The sequence below is a fragment of the Podarcis liolepis genome (genome assembly GCF_965112155.1).
Source record: "Podarcis liolepis genome assembly, chromosome: 6".
Taxonomy (NCBI): Eukaryota; Metazoa; Chordata; class Lepidosauria; order Squamata; family Lacertidae; genus Podarcis; species Podarcis liolepis.
In genome coordinates, this window is record NC_139559.1 from 42,597,885 (window position 1) to 42,617,777 (window position 19,893).

Sequence of the window (19,893 nt, forward strand, 5' to 3'; positions counted from 1 at the left end):
GCGACGGCTCCTCCTCCGCCCGCTATCGCCGCCGCCGCCTCAGCTGCCCTCGCTCTGCTGCCTCCTCCCACCCCGGCAAGGGGAAGGGAAAAAACGTTCACTTTTGTGCGTCCCCCCCCCCGCGTGACGCTGCGCGCTGACGTCACGGGGCGGGGCTTTAATGGTGGTGTGCCGCGAGATTTTTTTCCGGTAAGCAGGTGTGCCGTTGCCCAAAAACGTTTGGGAAACACTGCTCTAGATACTAAGAAGCTTTCCTTACCTTGGGTCAATTAGGAGTAAGTTCAGTATCCAATGTATGTGGTTAAATCAGCAGATGACAGGTCAGTGTACAGAACTAAACTAAATGTGAAAGTGACAGACCCATCTCTTATAATGTGGGTCTGCCTTAATCTCCTTTAAAACCTGGCTGAGTGAGAAGTCCCAGTTTTAAAAGTCTTGCACAGGTGAGAGGAGCTGAGAGCTCTTCCCAGACCTTCCCCATAGCCCTTTTCCCTCTACTGGGCTGACTTATTTCTAGTGAGATGAAAAGTGATGCTGGGAGGCAGACTGCAGGGAAGATAAACTGAAGTGGAGCAGAGTATTCGCTTTTCCACTCCACATGCACTATTTAGTGCGCTAAATTGGAATCTGTGTATACACGATTGGGCAGTCCGAAATTTCAAGAAACAGGCCTACCATCATCAAGTCCAGTTTGTTCCTGAGACAGGGATGGGGGGGGCTCTAGGTGCTGTTAGACTCCCAACTCCTTTTGACCCCAGACAGCATGGCCAATGGTTAGGGAAGCTGGGAGTTGTAGTCCAAAAACACTAAAGGACCACAGATCCAGGAGATAGGAGCCCTGTTCATGAAATGAAAAGGGACAGTTACAGAAACTGTCTCCCCACCCCAGTGGGGGATTGCTTCTGAGTATACATAGATAGAATTGCACTGTGAATTTTATTGGTGTCCATTTCCCACGTTCATTTTAACAAGCTTCCGCCTCGTAATCTCCCACCTTGGGGTTAGCTTCCTCCTTGACGCTTCTGAAAATCCACCTCAACTGATATTGACCAGAATGATAAGTTTTTGGCAAGTAACAAGATCTTTGTCATATAACGCAATGGAAAACTCTTGGCAGGCTATCCCTAAATCAGAAATGTTTTCCACCTCCCTGTCCAATGAAACGATGAAGTCTGTTTTGTTATTTAAATGATCCTTTTGGCAATATGTAGAACACTCCAGGGAATCAGAGTTTTTGTTCCTTTCTTTCTCCTTCAACATTCCAGGATGATGATGTTAAAAATTATTGGTTCTGCTCCTGCAGGAGCACCCATGTTAGCTCATTAAAAACTGTCCCTTCATTATCCTCTACATGCCTTAATATATGTTTTATGGAAATTATACAGTGATGTGTGCTAAATATCTATATCTTTGTTTTTCCCCTCTTCTCACTAAACTGTTTTGTTTCAAGCTTATGTTCTCTCTCAGTGCACAGGGCCACTGAAGCCAGCCCTGCCACTGAGTTACTGAAATGGAGTCACTTTGGGCAGTTTTATCAGAATAATTAAGAAAATAAAAAAATAAAAGAAGACATATTTAAATAAATATATATATTTTCTGCTTTTATTGAAAGCAAATTTATTTAAAAATAAATGTAAGCTGTCAATTTAGAGGAATGATGCATTTATTTCCTTGTTTGTGGGGTACGGCAGTTGCTTTTGTATGTCAGGGACCAGTCCTCAGCTGATGCTGTTTGGCAATGGCTCATTTGTTGACTTAAGCCCATTGAGGCTCTGGCCCAGGAGGTACATTATAGGAAGATGAGTAGGACTGTAGCATATCAGGGACCGCAAAGATTGTCTTGCTGGTACGCAGCTATCCCATGGGGATTCTTGCAATATAGGTGGCTTTTCCCCTACTTTGTGTCAATGCTACTTCTTCTTTTATACTTTTTGTTCACGTGAATGTGTTTTTGTGTGGCAAAGCAGCTGGATTTCATCCTGTCTCTCTCCATCATGATCACTCTCCCAGCTACTACCCTTCCCTACTACCATTCCCCTTAATATTGTTGGGGAGAGACACATCCTTCAGATGTGACCTGCATTTTCCCTTGTTGTGAAGGAATCCTTGACATTTTCTAAATGGTGGCAGCTCATTAGATAAGCAAGAGTCGAAGAGAGGCCTAAATTAGCCTCTTGAAAGCTTGTCGGCTTGGGATTGACCTTCCCTTGACATCAAAGTAGGCCTCCTTATTCCACCTCTAGAGGTAGTGGTTTTACCTGTGTATCTGTTTGAGAGATGTGGAGGTCACCTCGAAAGGGTACAGGTGTCAGTGAAACCATTCAACCAGTGTTCACATAAGAAAGGAATGAAGCAAGGACTGTGCCTTTTTTTGCAGCCTCTTGCCTATTTTTCTGTCAAGGAGGTTTTGGATCCTAGGTCCAATTACCCTTCCCCCTTCTTTTCTTGCAATTGAGAAAGGCTTTAAAAATGGCACGAAGGATGTCAAGGAATGTTCTCCATCACCCCTCACCAGCCCTCTGCTCAGTTAATAGCTAGGTGGAGTCTGTGACCAATTATTGCTCATGTCACTTTAAGTGTTTTGAGGTTACAAGCTGTGAGCTCTCAACAGAATGCGTTTCGCATCAGTTTTACAGTATTGTGGAACATGTTTTTAAATGGTTTTATTTTACGTGTTTTTCCCTTCACTTCTAACAACACTTTCATATGCCAGCAGCACCTGTAACCAAGAGGAACTACATTATTTATGCACATTATTTGAAGCAATTTTTATTTTTATTTGCTTGTGTTAGGTTTAAAAAAATTATCAAAAAAGCAATGTGATGTTGATGTCTTTCTTTTGTATAAAAGTGACCTTAGATGATGACAATTTTAAAAATTAGCAGTCTGTGATTTTAAAAAACAGTATGTCAGTGGCTTGGGGTTCTTCACACCAAACCATGGAATAATCTTTCCAGTAATTAAATCTGCAGCAGCTTGCTTAATATTCCCCTCCCAGCAGCATTTGTTCTAGATGTAGCTACTTAAAAAGGTCAAAATCTCACACAAGGAAAACAAAACAAAACAAATAAATGCATTTGTACCTTGCAAGTTTGTATAAAGCAAATAAATAAAAATTGATGGTTTGTAAATGGACGGTGTGCTTCTCCCATTCTTCTCAGTGTGCATGTCAAAGAGTTGGGAAATGAAAGAAGGAATGACAAAGAAGCAGCCTGCTGGTAAGATTAGTTCCTGACAATCAGTATCTCAATACGGAGAGCCAGCTTGGTGTAGTGGTTAAGAGCAGTAGACTCGTAATCTGGTGAACCGGGTTCGCGTTTCCGCTCCTCCACATGCAGCTGCTGGGTGACCTTGGGCTAGTCACACTTCTCTGAAGTCTCTCAGCCCCACTCACCTCACTGAGTGTTTGTTGTGGGGGAGGAGAATGTTGGCCGCTTTGAGACTCCTTCGGGTAGTGATAAAGCGGGATATCAAATCCAAACCCTAATAATAATAATAATAATAATAATAATAATAATAATAATAATAAAAAGTATCTCAATACTAAATGCTCTTCACCACCAGCCTTGTGCATCAGACCAGTTGATGGCCCTGCAATTCTGTGCATAGGAAGAGAATCCCACCAAGTACAATGGGACTTATTCCCATGTAAGTCTGTACAGGATTACAGAGGTTCAGCACAACTCTGTACAGATCTTCTGCGAACTAAATTCCACTGAATTCAATAGCAGTTCATTCCAGGTAAGGGGGGAGAGGATTGTACTCAGAGAAAGGAGACTTAGATGTTATGTTAATGGGCAAGGTAGTGCATCACAATAGTTATTTGTACGGCGGTTCCATTTTTGCCAAACCTTTGAGAGATCAACTTATAAAATGATTGCAAGAATTTCAATAGAAGCAGCAAGGATAGTTGGGTTATATCATGAGCATGAAAATACATTTCCTATTTCAAAATGTGCTGAATGATTCACTTATTGGAAATAGATTCTCTTCTTGTGTCCTTAGTTATTTGTCAAGCACCAAAAGAGAACATATAGATCTTGTGCCTTAGTGACGCAGATATAGATAATACAGCTGTCCCTGGCCAGTTAATTAGCTTTTTATTATGGTATTTCTTTGCTCGCTGCTTGCATGAGAATGGGACATGTATTCTATTTTCCATGCAATAGAAAAGGAAATGCTCCAAGACTGCGTCAGAGGGATTTATTATTATTATTATTATTTCTTGAGGCTAATAGAAGATGTTTGCATGAAACAAAATAGTTGGCAAGATGCTATGCAATATACCAATGGTCCAGTGGCTGGACCCTATATCTAGCTGATAAACCTTCCAGATTCTTTTTTGGCCTTCACATCTTTCCACCCTGCCCTCTAAGCTAGGGATTCCCAAACTGGCCCATGGGCCACCAGGAGTCCATAAGATTCATTCAGGTGGTCAACATCATCTTGGAATCACAGAACTGTAGAGTTGGAAGAGACCACTAGGATCATCTAGTCCAACCCTGCAATGCAAGAATCTTTTGCCCAACGTGGGGCTTGAACCCACAACCCTGAGATTAAGAGTCTCTTAGTCTGTGGATTTGTGGTTGAAGATGGGAGACAGCATATCCATTGCATAAAATATCCATGTTGATTATTAATTGTATTTTGTTGCTTCTTTTAATTCTAACATTGGATGTTATTGTATTCTATGGAGTTGCAATGGCTACAACTGGCAGAAAAACCATTAAGCGGTCTGTTCAGATGCTCAGGATTTTTCAAGTGATCATGGGAAAAACAGCCAGCAAACTAATCTCCCTTGTTAGCAGAGAGGAGCGTCTGCCCATGATGACTGCAATTGATGGGCAGGTTCATGTGAATGCGGGTACCCCCTCCTCGACATGTACTTCCCGATTGCAAATAGGGAACGTGGAAAGGAAAACAGCCCTTAAGGCTACTGTGCATTAACTCCTAGAAGCCAAACAAACACATGAATGAATTTACTTTATTACGGTCACAGACCAGCATAAGCAAAACATCTAAATAAATAGCATAACAATCTCTCTAAGTGGATAATTATTAAATTAATTGGGAGCAAGAATCAAACGTAGATTAAAACATATACATAGAATACTTGATTAAGCATAGGTAATGGATGAATAAAACTGATAAGAAAAATTTTAAGGAGATCAGTTAAAAAAGAACAGCTGTATGGGGTGGGGCTTCAGAAGTGCGGATCTAACAATATGGGCCTTCTATTTAGGACTGATTTGTAGCATAGACCATCCTTCGACGAATAGATATCATGGCAGCGCAAAATCTGTGACTTCTGGACTTTCGTCCTATTGTAATATGCAGTGTTGTTCTGAACACCCAGGAAACTTACATAGGATGGGCTGGATAAACCTAGCTTTAATGTCTATGTAATACTGGCAGTAAAGAAGGGCATGCTCTGTTGTTTCCTGCTCCCCAGAGCCACAAGAGCATTTCCTCTCCTCTCCTCTCCTCATATGGTATCTTCCTATAACTGCTTTCCTGAACTGCTGAAGGGAGGGCCTGACAACGAGTCAAGGTGAAAGCTCTTCGTTGTTTTGGTATTTCAAGATTAGTGATGTATGGCATTTGGGACCAAACACACACATGAACAATGTCATAATTTGTGTGGCTTGCTTCTTTTCATTCATTTTTGCCAGCAGTTTTTGCCATAATTCAAGCCTCAGAGAAATCTGCTATTAGCTTCCCCTCGCAAGTCCAGGAGAAGCACAAGCTGAGCATTTGTGATGGCGCTTCTCCGCCCCACCCGCTTGGAAACTCCAGAGTGACAGCCCGGTGAACTTTAAGAGGTGTCTTCACTGCTGGGAGGTTAATGATTTGCAAGGTGACGCAGGAAGGGCTAAAGGCCTTTCCAAGGTTCACTGGCTGCAGAATATGTGGAAGTGACAGCATCCTCCTGCACCTCACCCCCCCCTTCCGTGACATTTGCATCTGCACCTGAATATCCAGAGCCCTTCAAGGCCTACAGCAGCGAAGATGATAGAGATCACAGAAATCCAGAGTAAGTATGACCATATCTTACAGCCTGAAAGGAAGAAGTTACTTCTTCTTATACCAGTGTAGTCAGGTTAGCTAAGAAAGAATGATTGGATCTAATCAAGGCTTCCTTTTGCCAGCTCAGCTTTTAGAGAATGTCACCCTGACTTTACTTTAATACTTGCCTTTTCACTAGCAAGTTCAAGGCAGCAAACATAATGCTCTCCCTCCCCTCATTTTAATAACAAACCTGTGAGGTTGATCAGGTGGACTGTGACTGAGTGGCCCAGCAAGCTTTGTGACCGAGTGGGGATTTGAATCTGCACCTCCCTGGTCTTATAGTCCAGTGCTCTAACCACTGCACCACACTGGCTCTCTAGTTCCAGTGTTACTCTGTTGACTGTTTCACAGGCACTTTCTTGGTTTGGTTTTTTAAAAGATCAGAGAACGCGCTGTTGGAAAAGGAAGTAAATTAGTATCTTTGCCTCAGGGCACAAGAGTTTCAGTACAATCTTTAACAAAAATACAATCTGTGGGAGGAAAATAGAATCCCTGTGACCCACGTGTGTGGAGTAAATAACAAAAGAATCGACTCAAATAGATTTAAAATGCAAGGCTAAACTCTCTCCAGCAAGAGAGAGCCCCCAGTAGCAGAGTTTAAACTCACAAAAGTCAAGCAGAAGTATAGCTTTAGGAATACAGTCATACCTCGAGTTGCGTTTGCTTCATGTTGCTTTTTTCTGGTTACAAATGCGGCAAATCTGGAAGTGTTTACTTCCGGGTTCACTGCTTCATGCATGTGCAGGAGTGATCTGCATGCTTCACACATGCGCAGGAGCGATCTATCACATCACACGCACGTGCAGAAGCGGCACTCTACTTATGGACTTTTCGGGGTGCAAATGGCACCGCGGAATGGATCGTGTCCATAAGTAGAGGTACCACTGTATAGGTTGTTGGACCCATTTAGTCTGCTTGCAAAGAGCACTCCTTTCTTTCCAACCCCTCTTGTGATGAACAGGCCACACACACTGTTAAGGAAGTTTAAAATTCTTTACTTACAAAACGTTCCAGAGATCAGATTCATGCATTTCACAGAATCATAGAGTTGCAATGGACTACAAGGGTCATCTAGTCCAACCCCCTGCAATGCAGGAACCTTTCACCTAATGTGGGGCTCAAACCACGGCCCTGAGAGTTAGAGTCGCATGCTCTGCTGACTGTGCTATCATATCCAAGCATGACTTAGATGAGTTTAGGAACAAACATCTCTGGTTCTAGCCCTTTTCATGCACAAACTAGAATTCATGCATAATTATCATAGAATCATAGAATTTTAGAATCTTAGAGTTGGAAGGGTTTCCAAGAATCATCTAGTCCAATCTCCTGCAATGCAGGAATATGCAGCTGCCGCATACAAGGATTAAACCTGCAACCTTTGCATTATCATCACCACGCTCTAGCCAACGGAGCTATCCAGGCTGCAACTTCCCACAAATTTTACATTTATTGCTATGCCCACTTTTGCCTTTGGCCCCATTCACCATTGACACACAGCTCCCAGAAGGGAATGCAGCCCTTGGACTGAAGAAGGTTTGCCATCTCTCAGCTAGACTGTGATGGGGCAGTGAGTTGCAGATCACCAGCAGAGTTTGTGTCAGGGACCTGTTTGCTGTCTGCCAATGTATCACGCAGAGGGATCTTTCCAAGACTGCCAACTATCATCCTGCAAAGGAACACAGCACATGATAATGAAGAGCAGGAGAATTAACACAGCTGTCCAACACTGACATTTGACTATGATAGACACCCTAACCCATTGAGATCTCAAAAGAAAAGCAGGACCATGCAAGAACAGGTATTCTGAGCCCAAACTGCAGACACCAGAAACGTATTTTCCCACTATTGAGTTATAAGTGGGCCTTCCTCCCCCTGATCTTCAGAATGCTGTGTGTTTGATTACATTCATTTCATCTGTTACAGGGATTGGTGTGGGACTTGTGGGCTTTGGGGTGTTTTTCCTCCTTTTCGGTATGCTATTGTACATGGATTCGGTGCTTCTGGCCTTCGGAAATGTAAGTTTCTTTCTCAAGCTCCAGATGTTTCCTTCCAGATGTTGCTTTTGTCATCACATATATCAGCCAGTTTGCCTTCAAAGCTTTGATGAATCATAAGGATCACTAAGCCCAGTTTATAGGCACTGTTGTGGAAGGTAGTTCCATTGACATCAACTGGGAGACTTGCTTCCAAGCAGAGTTGTCTAGTCTAAGGTTTTAAGGAATGACTACCAGCCACGATGGATGCGTTCCACCTCCTCTGTCAGAAGACATATGTATCAGTCACTGGAAGCCACAGGAGGGGAGAGCGCTGTTGTGCTCAAATCCTGCTTTCATGCTTCCTATAGGCAAATGATTGTTCGAAGTACGAACAGGATGCCAGACTGCATGGGCCTTTGGCCTGATCCAGCAGACATTTCTTATTGCATGATCAGGACTGGCAGCCCATTACAGAATTGAAACTTTTGTATTGTGTACCAACCACTATACACAGCACATGCTGCAAGGGTATGGGTGTAAGTGATACTTCATGAACTGAGGAAGGTGATGTTCCTCCAGCAACACAATACCCTTGTTCTTGTGTCAACAATGAAGTGGCTGAAGGCAATGGTGTAGCATGGGGCAGTGTGGAGGGGGTAAGTAGAAGGGAGCGAAACAGGCAGAGTACACATCCACATTCAGTATCAGTATCAAACTTTATTTCGGTCACAGACCAGCATAAGATAAAACATACGGAAACTGAACACATAAGATGAAAACAGGTAATGAGTAAAAACTGGTAATTAAAAGGTGATTATATATCATACCTACTTAAAAAGATAGAAACAGGGACAAACAGTTAAAAGCGACTATGTGGGAGGGAGTGTGGAGGAGCACAGGTCTTGTATTTTGGGCCTAGTTTGTGGTGCAAACCATCTTTTGACAAATATCCATCATGGCAGCGCAGAATCTAGCAACTGAGTATGTAACATCTGGGTTTTCATCTTGAAGTAGCAGGGAGGTATGAATTTGTTCTGTGTGACCTGGGAATTTATGTAGTCTGAGCAAGTAGTATCCATTTAATGATATGTCATCCCTAGTCCAGGTTTCCTGTATCAGTAAGATGTGATGTTGTGATAGAAAATCAGTGAAACAGGTGTTCCTGATAGATGCTGCCCATCCGACCACATTCCAGGTTAGAAGGGCAACCTTATGCTGGCCTGTTGGCTGTCAATCCCTCTTTCCCTCACAAGGTGGTTGGGGGGCTGTTGATTCCACCTGTGCATGCACAGTCAAGAGTTATTGTGCTGTCCTTGTTTGCAGGGATAAGTTGTTTTCAACGGAGCCCAGCAACCGAAGCGTGTAGCTGTATTCAGGCAGCACTGGGTGTTGAAATTCTATGCCCCCTAACAATTTTGCGCCTGGGGCAACCACCCCTAGGGGATCCCCTACACGATGCCACTGGCTAAAGGATCCCCACAAGACAAAGAAAAGAGAGGCAACAGGACCAATGTTCTCCTTTCCCTCCAAAGACAAAACAGAGAGAATTACTGAAGAGGATAAAAAGTTCATCAAGCCTGTAGGACGGATTCGGCCTTTACGCCCAGCACCCCTAAGAGAGAATACCAGTGATAGCCAATGTGGCTACTCCTGATGTTGTGCACTGCCGTTCCCATCAGCCCCAACCAGCATGCCCAGTGGTCAGGGATGGGGTGGGGCTTGGTCCAAAGCATCCAGAGGGCATTGTGTTGCCTACTCCTGAATTATAAATGATCACTATATAAAGTGTTTTGTGATTAAAAAAAAGAAAAGCAGTATATACATAAACATGAAAATCAGGGGCAAGAAATCAGGATCCCTCTAGATATTGTTGGACTACAACTCCCATCAGCCAAAGCTAGGGCTGACAATGACGAACAGTCAGGGATGGTGGGAGTCAGAGTCCAACAGCATCTGAAAGGCCGCATGCTCCCCATCCCTGATAAAGCGTCTACTAGCTGTAATACACTCCAGTAATCCCTGGGTTTTGATCTTCTTCTCTTTAGATCCTGTTCCTGTCTGGCCTGGCCATTATCATTGGACTAAGAAGAACCTTTGGTTTCTTCTTCCAGAGGCAGAAGCTTAAGGGAACCAGTTTCTTTTTGGGGGGCATAATTATCGTCCTGCTTCGGTGGCCTGTCCTAGGCATGCTTCTGGAGACCTATGGCTTCATTAACCTCTTCAGGTGATTATTCATACCAAAGCCACAAAGCTTTCTAGGGAAACTACTGTATGTAGGCAAGTCTGGGTAAGTCCAGGGTTGTTGATAGCTGCACGTGATGCCAGACCTGAACTCTACAAGTTTACAGTTTCTGAAATTGGTGCTCTAAGTTGGAGCCTCATGGGCTACAACCTTACCAGTTCTAACAAGAAGAAGATGGGGACAACATTTGCCCTCCTCCAGTTTGCAGGGACCTCATCTGTTTTTCAGTAATTCTCAAATATTATATGCGGAGGTTCTGAGATTATGTCCACAAGCTCCTTTAGTACCCTTGGGTACAGCTCGTCAGCTCCTGGAGATCTGAATTAATTTAAAGTAGCCATGGGTTCTCCTACCACCTCCTTTTTTGGACTGTATCTCCCTCCTTGCATTGTTTATTCTGTGCTGCCATTCCATTCACACAACGGATTTCCACTTGCACAATGGATCTTCCTTTCTCCTCTCCCATACAATCCTTTATGATCCTCAAAAACTGCTCTAGAGGGTTGGATTGTTCCTTCACCCACAGATTACTTCTCTCCAGCTACTTTTCTCTCAGCCAGGATCACTTCTGGTATTGGAGCCTCGGCTGGGAGAAAGATGCGCGGAGGAAGGAGTCATGGCTAGAGAAGCTATGAACAAAGGAGGGGGTCAGCACTCCTTAGCCATCTTTCTACTTTGCTTTCAACACAGGGAATTGCTGCTGTCACATCTAGTTTAACTCTCGGGTTTCGTTCCGGCTGCTGATCTTCAGCCATTATTAACAATGACTTATTTGTCCTCAGGAGTTTTTTCCCAGTTGTCTTTGGGTTTCTGGGATCATTGGTGAACATCCCATTTTTGAGCAAGGTAAGAAAAATTTCCATGTGTCATGTGCTCTCAGGGGAGCATGATTCTATCTGGCTGGTTTGGTTCCCTTAAGCTTTACAGCAGGGTTGGGGAACCTGAAGGCTTCCAGGTACAACACACAACTCCCATTGTCCCCTGAGTGGCTGGGGCTGATGGGAACTGGAGTCAAACAATAGGACTCATCCACACTTCCATTTGTGCCATGATCTGTAGGCACAGGTCTGTGAGTTGAAAAAAACAAAAACAAAACCTCACTGTATACTGTTGAACTGGAACCAACATCAGTCAGGTCTTCTGAAGGTTGATGTTTGTTCTGATTCAGTGGTAAACAGCGAGTTTTTGCAGGGAAAGAGGTGGGACCAAAACAACAACAACAACCCATGCCTGGAAATCATAGAATCATAGAAGTGTAGAATTATATAATGCTTCAGCGAAATGTGATTGGTTACAAATGACTTCTTGTTGCAGCTGTTCCAGAAACTTGGAGACACCACCTCTATGGTATAGCCTGGAGAAGTGGCTTCCTACCACAGGCAACTTCCCCTCCTACAAGCAAATAGACCTGTTTTATAGACTACTGTGTTGTTTTCACAGCGATGTGCCATTGAGACCTCCTGCCCAGTTTATACCTTTGAAGACCCCTGTGTGATCGCCTGCAGGAGTGTGCAAGGTTATTAGCAGGTCCAGTAGGAATTGCCTGGCGGTGCTGTTTGCAAGAGCACTCACAACTGAACTGCTGGTTCATAGAGATGATCATGCTGGAGCTAGACAATGGCTATGGACAATGGCTGAGTGAGCATCAGTACCTGGGCACATCCGTGTAAACAAGATTTCTTAGCAACAAACCAACATTTAGGACTTGTCAAATTGCTCCAAGGAAGACACATCCCTTGGGGTCTTCACCTTCCAAACAGCTGCAGTAGAGTGAGTAAGCAAAGTGCCCAGTTTCTTTTGTTTTGTTGACATGCCGTACCCACTGATATTTTTCATCCCTTGTGAGAAGCCATAATGCAGGCATCTCCAAACTCAGCCCTCCAGGTGTTTTGGGACTACATCTTCCACCATCCCTAGCTAACAGGACCAGAGGTCAGGGATGATGGGAGTTGTAGTCCCAAAACAGCTGGAGGGCCGAGTTTGGGGATGTCTGCCATAATGGATCAGAAATTTGAAATTGAAGGGATTAAAAACACATAAGTTGAGAGGCATAATTTGAACACTATGACACTTGAACAATTTGTGTTATCTCACTAGCTAAATTTCAACAATAGGAAGGAGGAAAATGAATATAAGGGTGAGAAGTGTTGTTCTGAGTTTTCTGTCAATTTCAAAATCCCAGTAAAGAAAATGGTTGGGGGAGGGGATGAGTTCGCAAAATAACTTGCAGTTCAAAAAGACACACACACACAGCCTGTACTTTGGAGCAATGTCTATTTAACAGAACGTGAACGCTATTTGATTCCACCATGTGCATATTTTCTATTTTTTTATTTAACAAAACATAAAACATGTTTTAATGATATAAAATAAATCATGTTTCTCAAGATGTCATGTGTGTGCATGTCTGTTTTGCTCAGATGGGAAAATAGGAGCTACAGGGAGATCGCTTGATTTGGGAAAGACAGCAAGGGTGGGGAGTTACTGTAAATCCACTGGTGAGGGAACAGTGGCTGCATTTTGTCATTTAAAAAGAACATGGGAGAGCCAACCATGGACCTCAAACCATCTTACAGTGGTACCTCAGGTTACATACGCTTCAGGTTACATATGCTTCAGGTTACAGACTCCGCTAACCCAGAAATAGTACCTCGAGTTAAGAGCTTTGCTTCAGGATGAGAACAGAAATTGTACGGTGGCAGCGCAGCAGCTGTGGGAGGCCCCCGTTAGCTAAAGTGGTCTTCAGGTTAAGAACAGTTTTAGGTTAAGAACAGACCTCCGGAATGAATTAAGTACATAACCATAGGTGCCACTGTATTTAGTTTGGCAAAAGCTATGGAGATGGTTATTCAGCAGAGAGCTATGTGATCTTTCTTCCCAACCTCCACCTTGTGCACAGAGCCTCTGTATGTCGGATACGTACCCTCCAAATAATAAGTACAGCTGCTGGACCCCCCCCCCCCGCCTTGTACAGTCGCATAGCATGGGGGGCACAGATTAAGTTGCCCCGGGCACAAAATTGTTAGGGGTGCAAAATTTCAACACCCAGTGCTGGGCATGTGTAGAGGAGGGTGAGAGGGTATAATGTGGAAGAGATACCGGTACTTAGAAAAATGTTTTAAAAGGAAGGCTTGAGGGGGGAAAACATGTTTAAATCAGAGCAAGAAAGAGAAGGCATTTCATTCTCCGGAATTACCAATTTATACCAACAGCTCTGGCTCCATTGTGAAGAAGGCGGAAACAATAATAATGTAAAGCTGCCCCATACTGCAAGCAAGAGGAATAGACATGGCAACTGTTTCTGAAGCAGAATCCATTAAGGAGGGAGAGTAGAAGACAAAAGGTAGAGGTGGATCCATCTCTGCTGATGTCAACTGCCAGGTCATGCAGCAAAGGGGGGTTGGTGGGTTATACTGCACTTGAGAGGGACCTGGACTCCAAAGAGCAGCTGTGCTCTCCTCCTCTCAAGAGATCAAACAGAAGCAGCAGAGGAGTCTTGGCACGAACATCTAAAAGAGAACTGAGGTTAGTAGAGAGGGAGGAACTTTAAGCACACTAACCTGGGAGAAAGTCCTGCTGAACTGAATGCGGCTCACTTCTGAATAAACATGAATAGGATTGCACTGTGGGGCTAAAATCTATGCAAATATATACATGGGAGTAAGCATCATTAAATGAGTGTGACTTGCTCATGGGCAAGTTTGGGTTGCATATGTCTTTTTCATTTTGGTAGAGGTAGATTGCTTTTTAAAGGAATGAAATGTACCCCCCTCCTCTGCATGTTGCCTGCATGAATTTTAACACACACTCTCTCCCCCCACTGTGATCTACTCCCAGTATTAAAAAACTGGCAGTGATCTACCCATTGTCATTGGAGGGAGAAGGAGTGTGTGTGGGGTGGGTGGATTGCCCAGAGTTGTTGAGCTTTTTTGGGGAGGATTGCAGACTCGGTTTCCCAGCTGCAATTATTACAGAGAGAAGAAAGATGCATAATAACGCATGCTTGAAGAACACAGTAGAGTGCTGAGTAATAATGATAATAAAGAAATAAATATGTGCTCAAGCACAGAAGTAAGGTTCTTAAAAAGGCAGGACATTGCAGCAGGAAAAAGGGATCAGGCTTCTTCTCTCCCTCTCTTCTAAAGCAACAGTGGGGAAACATTTGCCCTGGAAAGAACTTTTCTAAAAGCTGAAAACTCCTTGCAAAGATACGTGACTTTTCATTGTTCACCATATCAATCAGGAACCCATAACAGGCACATTAGTATAATCCACGGGTCAATGTGCCCTGTGCAGGCAACATCCCCTACTGGTGTGCTTCTACACACAAAGATGACTCAAATCATACACAATGCATGTTGATCAAATTTAGCTAAACAGGAAAGATGATTTGCATGTATTTCTATTATAGCTAAACAAGATTTCCCCCTCGTTTTAAATTTCCACAGCTATTTCGTCGCAGTATCATAAGCCCCCTAACACATACTTCTCAGGGTTTCTTCTAATTGCACAGGACGTTGAAATTCAAAGGGATGAAGGAGCAAGTAGCTTAACTGGACATTGTTAGACATCCTTCAATTTGTAAGATTCCAAGGCTCTATTTTGTATTCAGATTTTGACTCAGTCCTCCTGAGTCGGCCACTGTATTTCCTTCTTTAGTAACTGGTGTCATTTCCCTAGACCTTTTTCCCAGCTCTGCTTGTTCTCACAACAAGCATTTGCTGGCTTGAATGGCAAAGGAAATATAATATATAAATCTTTTCCTGCAAACGTATCACATTACCTTTTCTATTAAAACAAAATATTGACAGGTCACTAGAGACCTAAAAGTAATTATAATTATTTAACAATTGGAAAGGACACCAAAAGTAGTTACTCAGAGAGTCAGCTTTGATTGGAACTCTGTGGTGGAGAGGACTCTTCCAACAATGCCATTGTCTTTATAAATTACTTGGTTAATTTAGACCAGGATTGGGGGACCTATGGCCTTCAGCTATTGCTGGACTACAACTCCCATCATCCCTGCCCATTGCTGGAGCCCAACAACATCTTGATTGAAATGCTTGATGGCCAACCCATCTCTAATTTCAGGGGGCTGCTGTCTCAATGGTGTCCCTGGGTAACTTAGGCAGAGAGGAACTGAACCAGAAAAGTCTAACTGCAAGATGTCAAGCCTTGTCACCCCATCAGCAGCCTCCCTCTCCTCCCCTTGCCATCTCCCCTTCTTTCCTCCTCTTCTGTATGTGCTTGTGATTTGGAGATCAGTGGCAAGAAAGTCATGCAACTGCCCTTTTCACCCTGCCAGCACTGTTCTTCTGCTGTGTTTTCTTCCAGCATTTCCCCACCCGCTCTCCTTTCCTTTATCTTTCCTTTCAGATCTGCTACATCCCAGGATGGGCCTGTTCCATTCCCCGCTGGTGCTCATATTACTCTTCAGTGCTCCCTTTGGAGAACCAGCTGACAGCTATTTCCCTCTTAAGGACTCCTGGCATGCAGGTAGCAAGTGGTATCAGTTGTTACCCATTCCTACATTTAACCTGCACTCTTGATTCCAAGATAAGGAGTGTCATTTCAGTATTTTGATCCCTGCTGTCTTCAAACATGGGCTGCATTAATCCATGCTGGACCCCACTATGCCACTCTGCAGGGGACCACTGTGGACTCTACAGTCCATGTGGCTAATTCTTAGGAAGGTGTGGGTATCGCAGATGTACTTCCCTCCTACCTGCCTCCCTTTGGGAGAGAACTGTGGCTCAATGCAAAAGGTCCCAGCTTCAGGCCCACTGCATCTGTAGGACTGAGAATGAATTCTAAGTGAAACCCTTGAGAGCCACTGTCAGTCAGTGTAGACCATGGATGAGGAACTCTTGCCCTCAAATGCTGAACTCCAACTCCCATCAGCCCCAGCCAGTATGGCCAGTGGCCATGGATAATGGGATTTGTAGTTCAACAACATAGAGAGAGCAACGAATTCCCCTGGTATAGAAAATATTGAGCTAAGTGGGCCAATGGGATGACATAAGGCAGCTTTCTACCTTCTCATGCCTTTCCATCACATGCCTCACTATTTGTTCATGGTGGGGAGGGGATAATGCAAACCCTTCGAAATTTATTTTTCAACAGGTTTCTCACCACACCCGAACAGTAAGCCTCAAATCCCCTCTTTCTATCATCTCTTTCTTTCTCTCTCTCTCTCTTCCTCATTCACCCTAGGGGAACTTTCCAAAAACATTGCCAGCCCAAGCCACTGGGCTGATGCCATCCCATGTCCACAAAGGAAGTCCACACCACCTTTTATGGGCAAGCGTCAGGAGCAGCAGCAGCAGCTACGGCAAAGGATGCCTCCAGGGAAGAGCAGAGTTGTCTCCGTCCCACAGGGGACCTTGCTGGTGGAACGGGAGAATGATCTCTCCACCTACAACTGGAACTCCTTCGGTTTAAGATATGGCAAGAGACAAGCGTTGCCAGCAAAGGAGAAATTATGAAAGTGTGGGGCTGCCATAGCCAAGTATGGTGGTCCGGGGGGAGAGGAACAGGGCAAGCTCTGTATTGCAGTGGGTTTCTTTTTTTGCTCTTCTGAAGGAATGGAAAACAGTTTATGGTTCTCAGTTCTCTGAAGTTCACAGTAAGATGCTAGCATTTCAGCAGAGCAAGGATGGAAACAAATGCTTGTTTTTGATGTAGCAAGCTGGTCATTGCTTATTTCTCTCATCAATTCTAACTGGATATTATAATAATGACCATGTTCATTCTGTTTTCACTAAGTGGTATATACTATATAGTATTACGATGGCATAAAAAAACCAGGGAAGGGGCAAAGTATTTGGATGTCCACAAGTTGTTGTGTTAAACTTTCTGTCTACTTGTCTATATCGCATGCATAATTGTATAAACTTCTATTATGTCACCTCTTACTTGTCTTTTCTCTAAACTGAAACTCCCAAATGCTAAAAACTCTTCCTCACAGGCCCAGCGCAACCATTAGGCGGGGTGAGGGCACTGCCTCAAGCAGCAGAAGCCTCTGTGAGGCATCACCCCTGCAGGCACCCCACCTGCCCTGCTGCCTCCATCAGTGACGAAGAAGTGGCAAAAACACTGGCACCCATTTTGGGCAAGATCTCACCCCAAATTGGTGCAATCTTGCCCCAAATCAGTGCTGATGGCAGCACTGTTTCTCTGCCAGCGGTGGATGTGGCAGATTGTGTGATGCAGGTGGTGGCAGGTAAAGTATGGCAGCAGTGGCAGCAGCAGCGGCAGAGCAGCGTGCCACTTCCCAATTCATCACAAGCAGCAAAACAGGGTATGCCACCCCTGCTTCCTTGTAGGGGAGTTGCTCCACCCCCTTGATCATTTTGACTACAATTTTCTGAACCTTTTGCAGCTCTACAATATCCTTTTAGCGATGACGCAACCAAAGGAGCTTTGGCAAAGGAACTCTAGGGCTGGGGGCATATGGTCTTCATTTCCTGGTCTTCGTTCCCATGATGTATAGAAACAGCAACGGTGGCTGAAATTAGTTGTAAGGGACACACACAACCCCTAACAGCAGTTGTTGGGTAAAGGTTTGCGTAGTTAGCAAAAACAACAACACAAGTCTCAAGTTAGATTAGACCTCAGATTTTGCCGTTAGAATGTTCTGAACTCCCATAAAACTCAGATGTGACGTGCCCTGCTCAAACCTATAATTCATTCCCAGAACCCAAGAAGCACAAATAAGGCTTTTCCAGAAGCAGATAATAACTAAAGACTGTAACTGCCCACTACTGTATTCTGGTGACTATTTCTGAGTCTTTCTCTTGCCCTTCTTGTTTTTCCTCCTCTTTCTTAGCAGTTTGAGCCCCATTGCAAAGCATCATTTCCTTGCTCATTAATAAGCTCATGAAAGCTACTGTGTTTGCCTAGCTGCACAAACAATGCACAAAACCCTTTGGATCCTTTCAATTTCACTTTAGATCTCAGCTGCTAATTTCTACAGAGAGGTTGGGCCACTGGAGGAAGTAATTGAAAAATTATTTGCAAGGACTTGGGCAGCTGAGAGACCCACAACTGCTTCTCTGTGTGCCAGGATGGCAAGAGGGGAGATTTAGGAACAAACTGCCCCAGGATTAGGGGAGGAAGACCAGGGTCTCATCCAGACTCCCTTTTGTGCCATGTTTCTAGGCACAGCTTCTGCGCATTACAGCTCCATGTCCAAGCAATTTCCCCCTCCCCATTAGCTCTTTCCGCATGCAAACCTACTCTTTATTGCTGAATTGGAGCAAACAGCAGTTCATGGAAAACCAAAGACCCTCCAAGTGTCCCTATTTTCCAAGGACAGTCCTGGATTTACAGAAGTTGCAGAAAGTCGTGTCCACAAAAGTACAATCAGCACGTAAATCACTTCAGAATAAGCAGAGCAAACATCCACAACAACAGTAATAGGGCAGAGAAAACACAATCATGGGGTGGATGAGGGAAAGCTTTTCCCTCTCCATTCCTCATAAATCTAAAATTCAGGGTCATCCAATAAAAGTGATGAGAAGAGGATTCGGGACAGACAGAAGCAAGTGCTCTCTTTTCCTTTAACACAGGGCATAAACCATTGATGGAACTTGCCTCTGTAAGATGTGGTGATGATGGCTACTAGCTTAGATGGCCTTAACAGGGGATTAGACACATTCCTGGAGGATCAATCTGTCAACATCTACTAGTCATGGCTATATGCAGTCTCCCAGTGGGCTCAACAAAAGGAGAGTGATTACCTTTGTATCCTGCTAGTGAGCTTCCCATGTACATCTGGCTGGCCGCTATGGGAAACAGGATGCTGAACTAGAAGAGACATTGGACAGATCCATTGATCTTACGTTCTGAGCCCAAAAAACTCCTGCAAAATTGGGCATTTGTTTGCGTGAAGAAACACTACAAAAAGCCCATCAACGTTCATTGGCATCTTTGCATCCTTGATTTATTTAATTTATATATAAGATTTCCTACTCACCCTTCACCAGGGATTAATTTCATTTCTTAGGCCGAGCTGCTGCATTTCAAATTCTGTTCCTGGATTCTCACCAGCTCTGATCCGTCTCCTCCTACTACTTTGATCTACTCAAGAGAACCCTGTCTCCTCCTTTAGTGCTTCTTTCGGTTAGCACTAAGTCGATGAGAAATATTAGAGGGGGAAACAGGAGATCAGAGGAATGCAAAGAGAATCTCAAGAATAAAAACTTCTCTAACTTAAATTAGCAGTCTCTAGCATGGGTCTTGAGGAGACTGCAAGGATGACATTGGAGAGGACTTTCCTGTACAGGTAAAGGAGCCTATCCCCTCAGGAATATGAAATACTGGCAGGTACAAGTGTAATGTGCCTGTGGCAGCCCAGGGCTTTCAACTGAAGTGCCCAATGAGAGGTTAACATCAGATTTAACAGGACACAGCAGCAGAACAATGAAAAGAGCTCTCAGACCCAGGAGAAATAATTGGCACATAATATGATACAACAAAAAAGTTATTGAGATTTGAATAGATGCTATACTCTCATAAAAGTGTGGATGAGCCCTGATTATCCAACTCTATCATTTCCCTGTCCGACACAGTTTGATACATGTCGGGCATATGCAGTAAAGTGAC

General features: G+C 43.9%; 3 protein-coding genes across 17 annotated transcripts in view; all 3 read left to right on the plus strand.

Annotated features, from left to right (window-relative positions):
- The window catches only part of PLEKHA6 (pleckstrin homology domain containing A6), a 200,314-nt gene extending 197,183 nt beyond the window's left edge, over window positions 1-3,131 (plus strand). For all 14 annotated transcript variants that reach the window (XM_083508777.1, XM_083508779.1, XM_083508788.1 and 11 more), the window contains one exon: window positions 239-3,131. The gene's annotated coding sequence lies outside the window, so the exon portion shown is untranslated. The remainder of the gene's footprint in view (window positions 1-238) is intronic.
- A 2,224-nt stretch (window positions 3,132-5,355) lies between these two features.
- Window positions 5,356-12,676, plus strand: GOLT1A (golgi transport 1A). Of its 2 annotated transcripts, XM_083509126.1 has the most exons (5): window positions 5,423-6,034; window positions 7,993-8,084; window positions 10,091-10,269; window positions 11,070-11,133; window positions 11,602-12,676. In XM_083509126.1, exons 1-5 carry the CDS (start codon window positions 6,010-6,012, stop codon window positions 11,638-11,640), a joined length of 399 nt encoding a protein of 132 aa, XP_083365252.1. In that variant the 5' UTR covers window positions 5,423-6,009; the 3' UTR covers window positions 11,641-12,676. The 2 variants fall into 2 exon arrangements, with proteins under 2 accessions (XP_083365251.1, XP_083365252.1); XM_083509125.1 differs by lacking the exon at window positions 11,602-12,676 and having other exon boundaries at window positions 5,356-6,034; window positions 11,070-11,586.
- Window positions 12,677-13,739: 1,063 nt separating this feature from the next.
- KISS1 (KiSS-1 metastasis suppressor) lies at window positions 13,740-16,810 on the plus strand. The gene is made up of 3 exons (XM_083509131.1): window positions 13,740-13,812; window positions 15,664-15,783; window positions 16,501-16,810. The coding sequence occupies exons 2-3, from the start codon at window positions 15,681-15,683 to the stop codon at window positions 16,770-16,772; spliced, it is 375 nt and encodes a 124-aa protein (XP_083365257.1). The 5' UTR covers window positions 13,740-13,812; window positions 15,664-15,680; the 3' UTR covers window positions 16,773-16,810.
- The last annotated feature ends 3,083 nt before the right edge of the window (window positions 16,811-19,893 follow it).

Bases quoted from the DNA above. Each gene is read 5' to 3' on its own strand.
- GOLT1A (XM_083509125.1), top strand. From the start codon at position 6,010: ATGATAGAGATCACAGAAATCCAGA. The intron at 8,085-10,090 runs GTAAGTTTCTTT...TCTTCTCTTTAG, and splicing joins TGCTTCTGGCCTTCGGAAAT to ATCCTGTTCCTGTCTGGCCT. The intron at 10,270-11,069 runs GTGATTATTCAT...ATTTGTCCTCAG, and splicing joins GGCTTCATTAACCTCTTCAG to GAGTTTTTTCCCAGTTGTCT.
- KISS1 (XM_083509131.1), top strand. From the start codon at position 15,681: ATGGGCCTGTTCCATTCCCCGCTGGTGCTCATATTACTCTTCAGTGCT. The intron at 15,784-16,500 runs GTAGCAAGTGGT...CATTCACCCTAG, and splicing joins TAAGGACTCCTGGCATGCAG to GGGAACTTTCCAAAAACATT.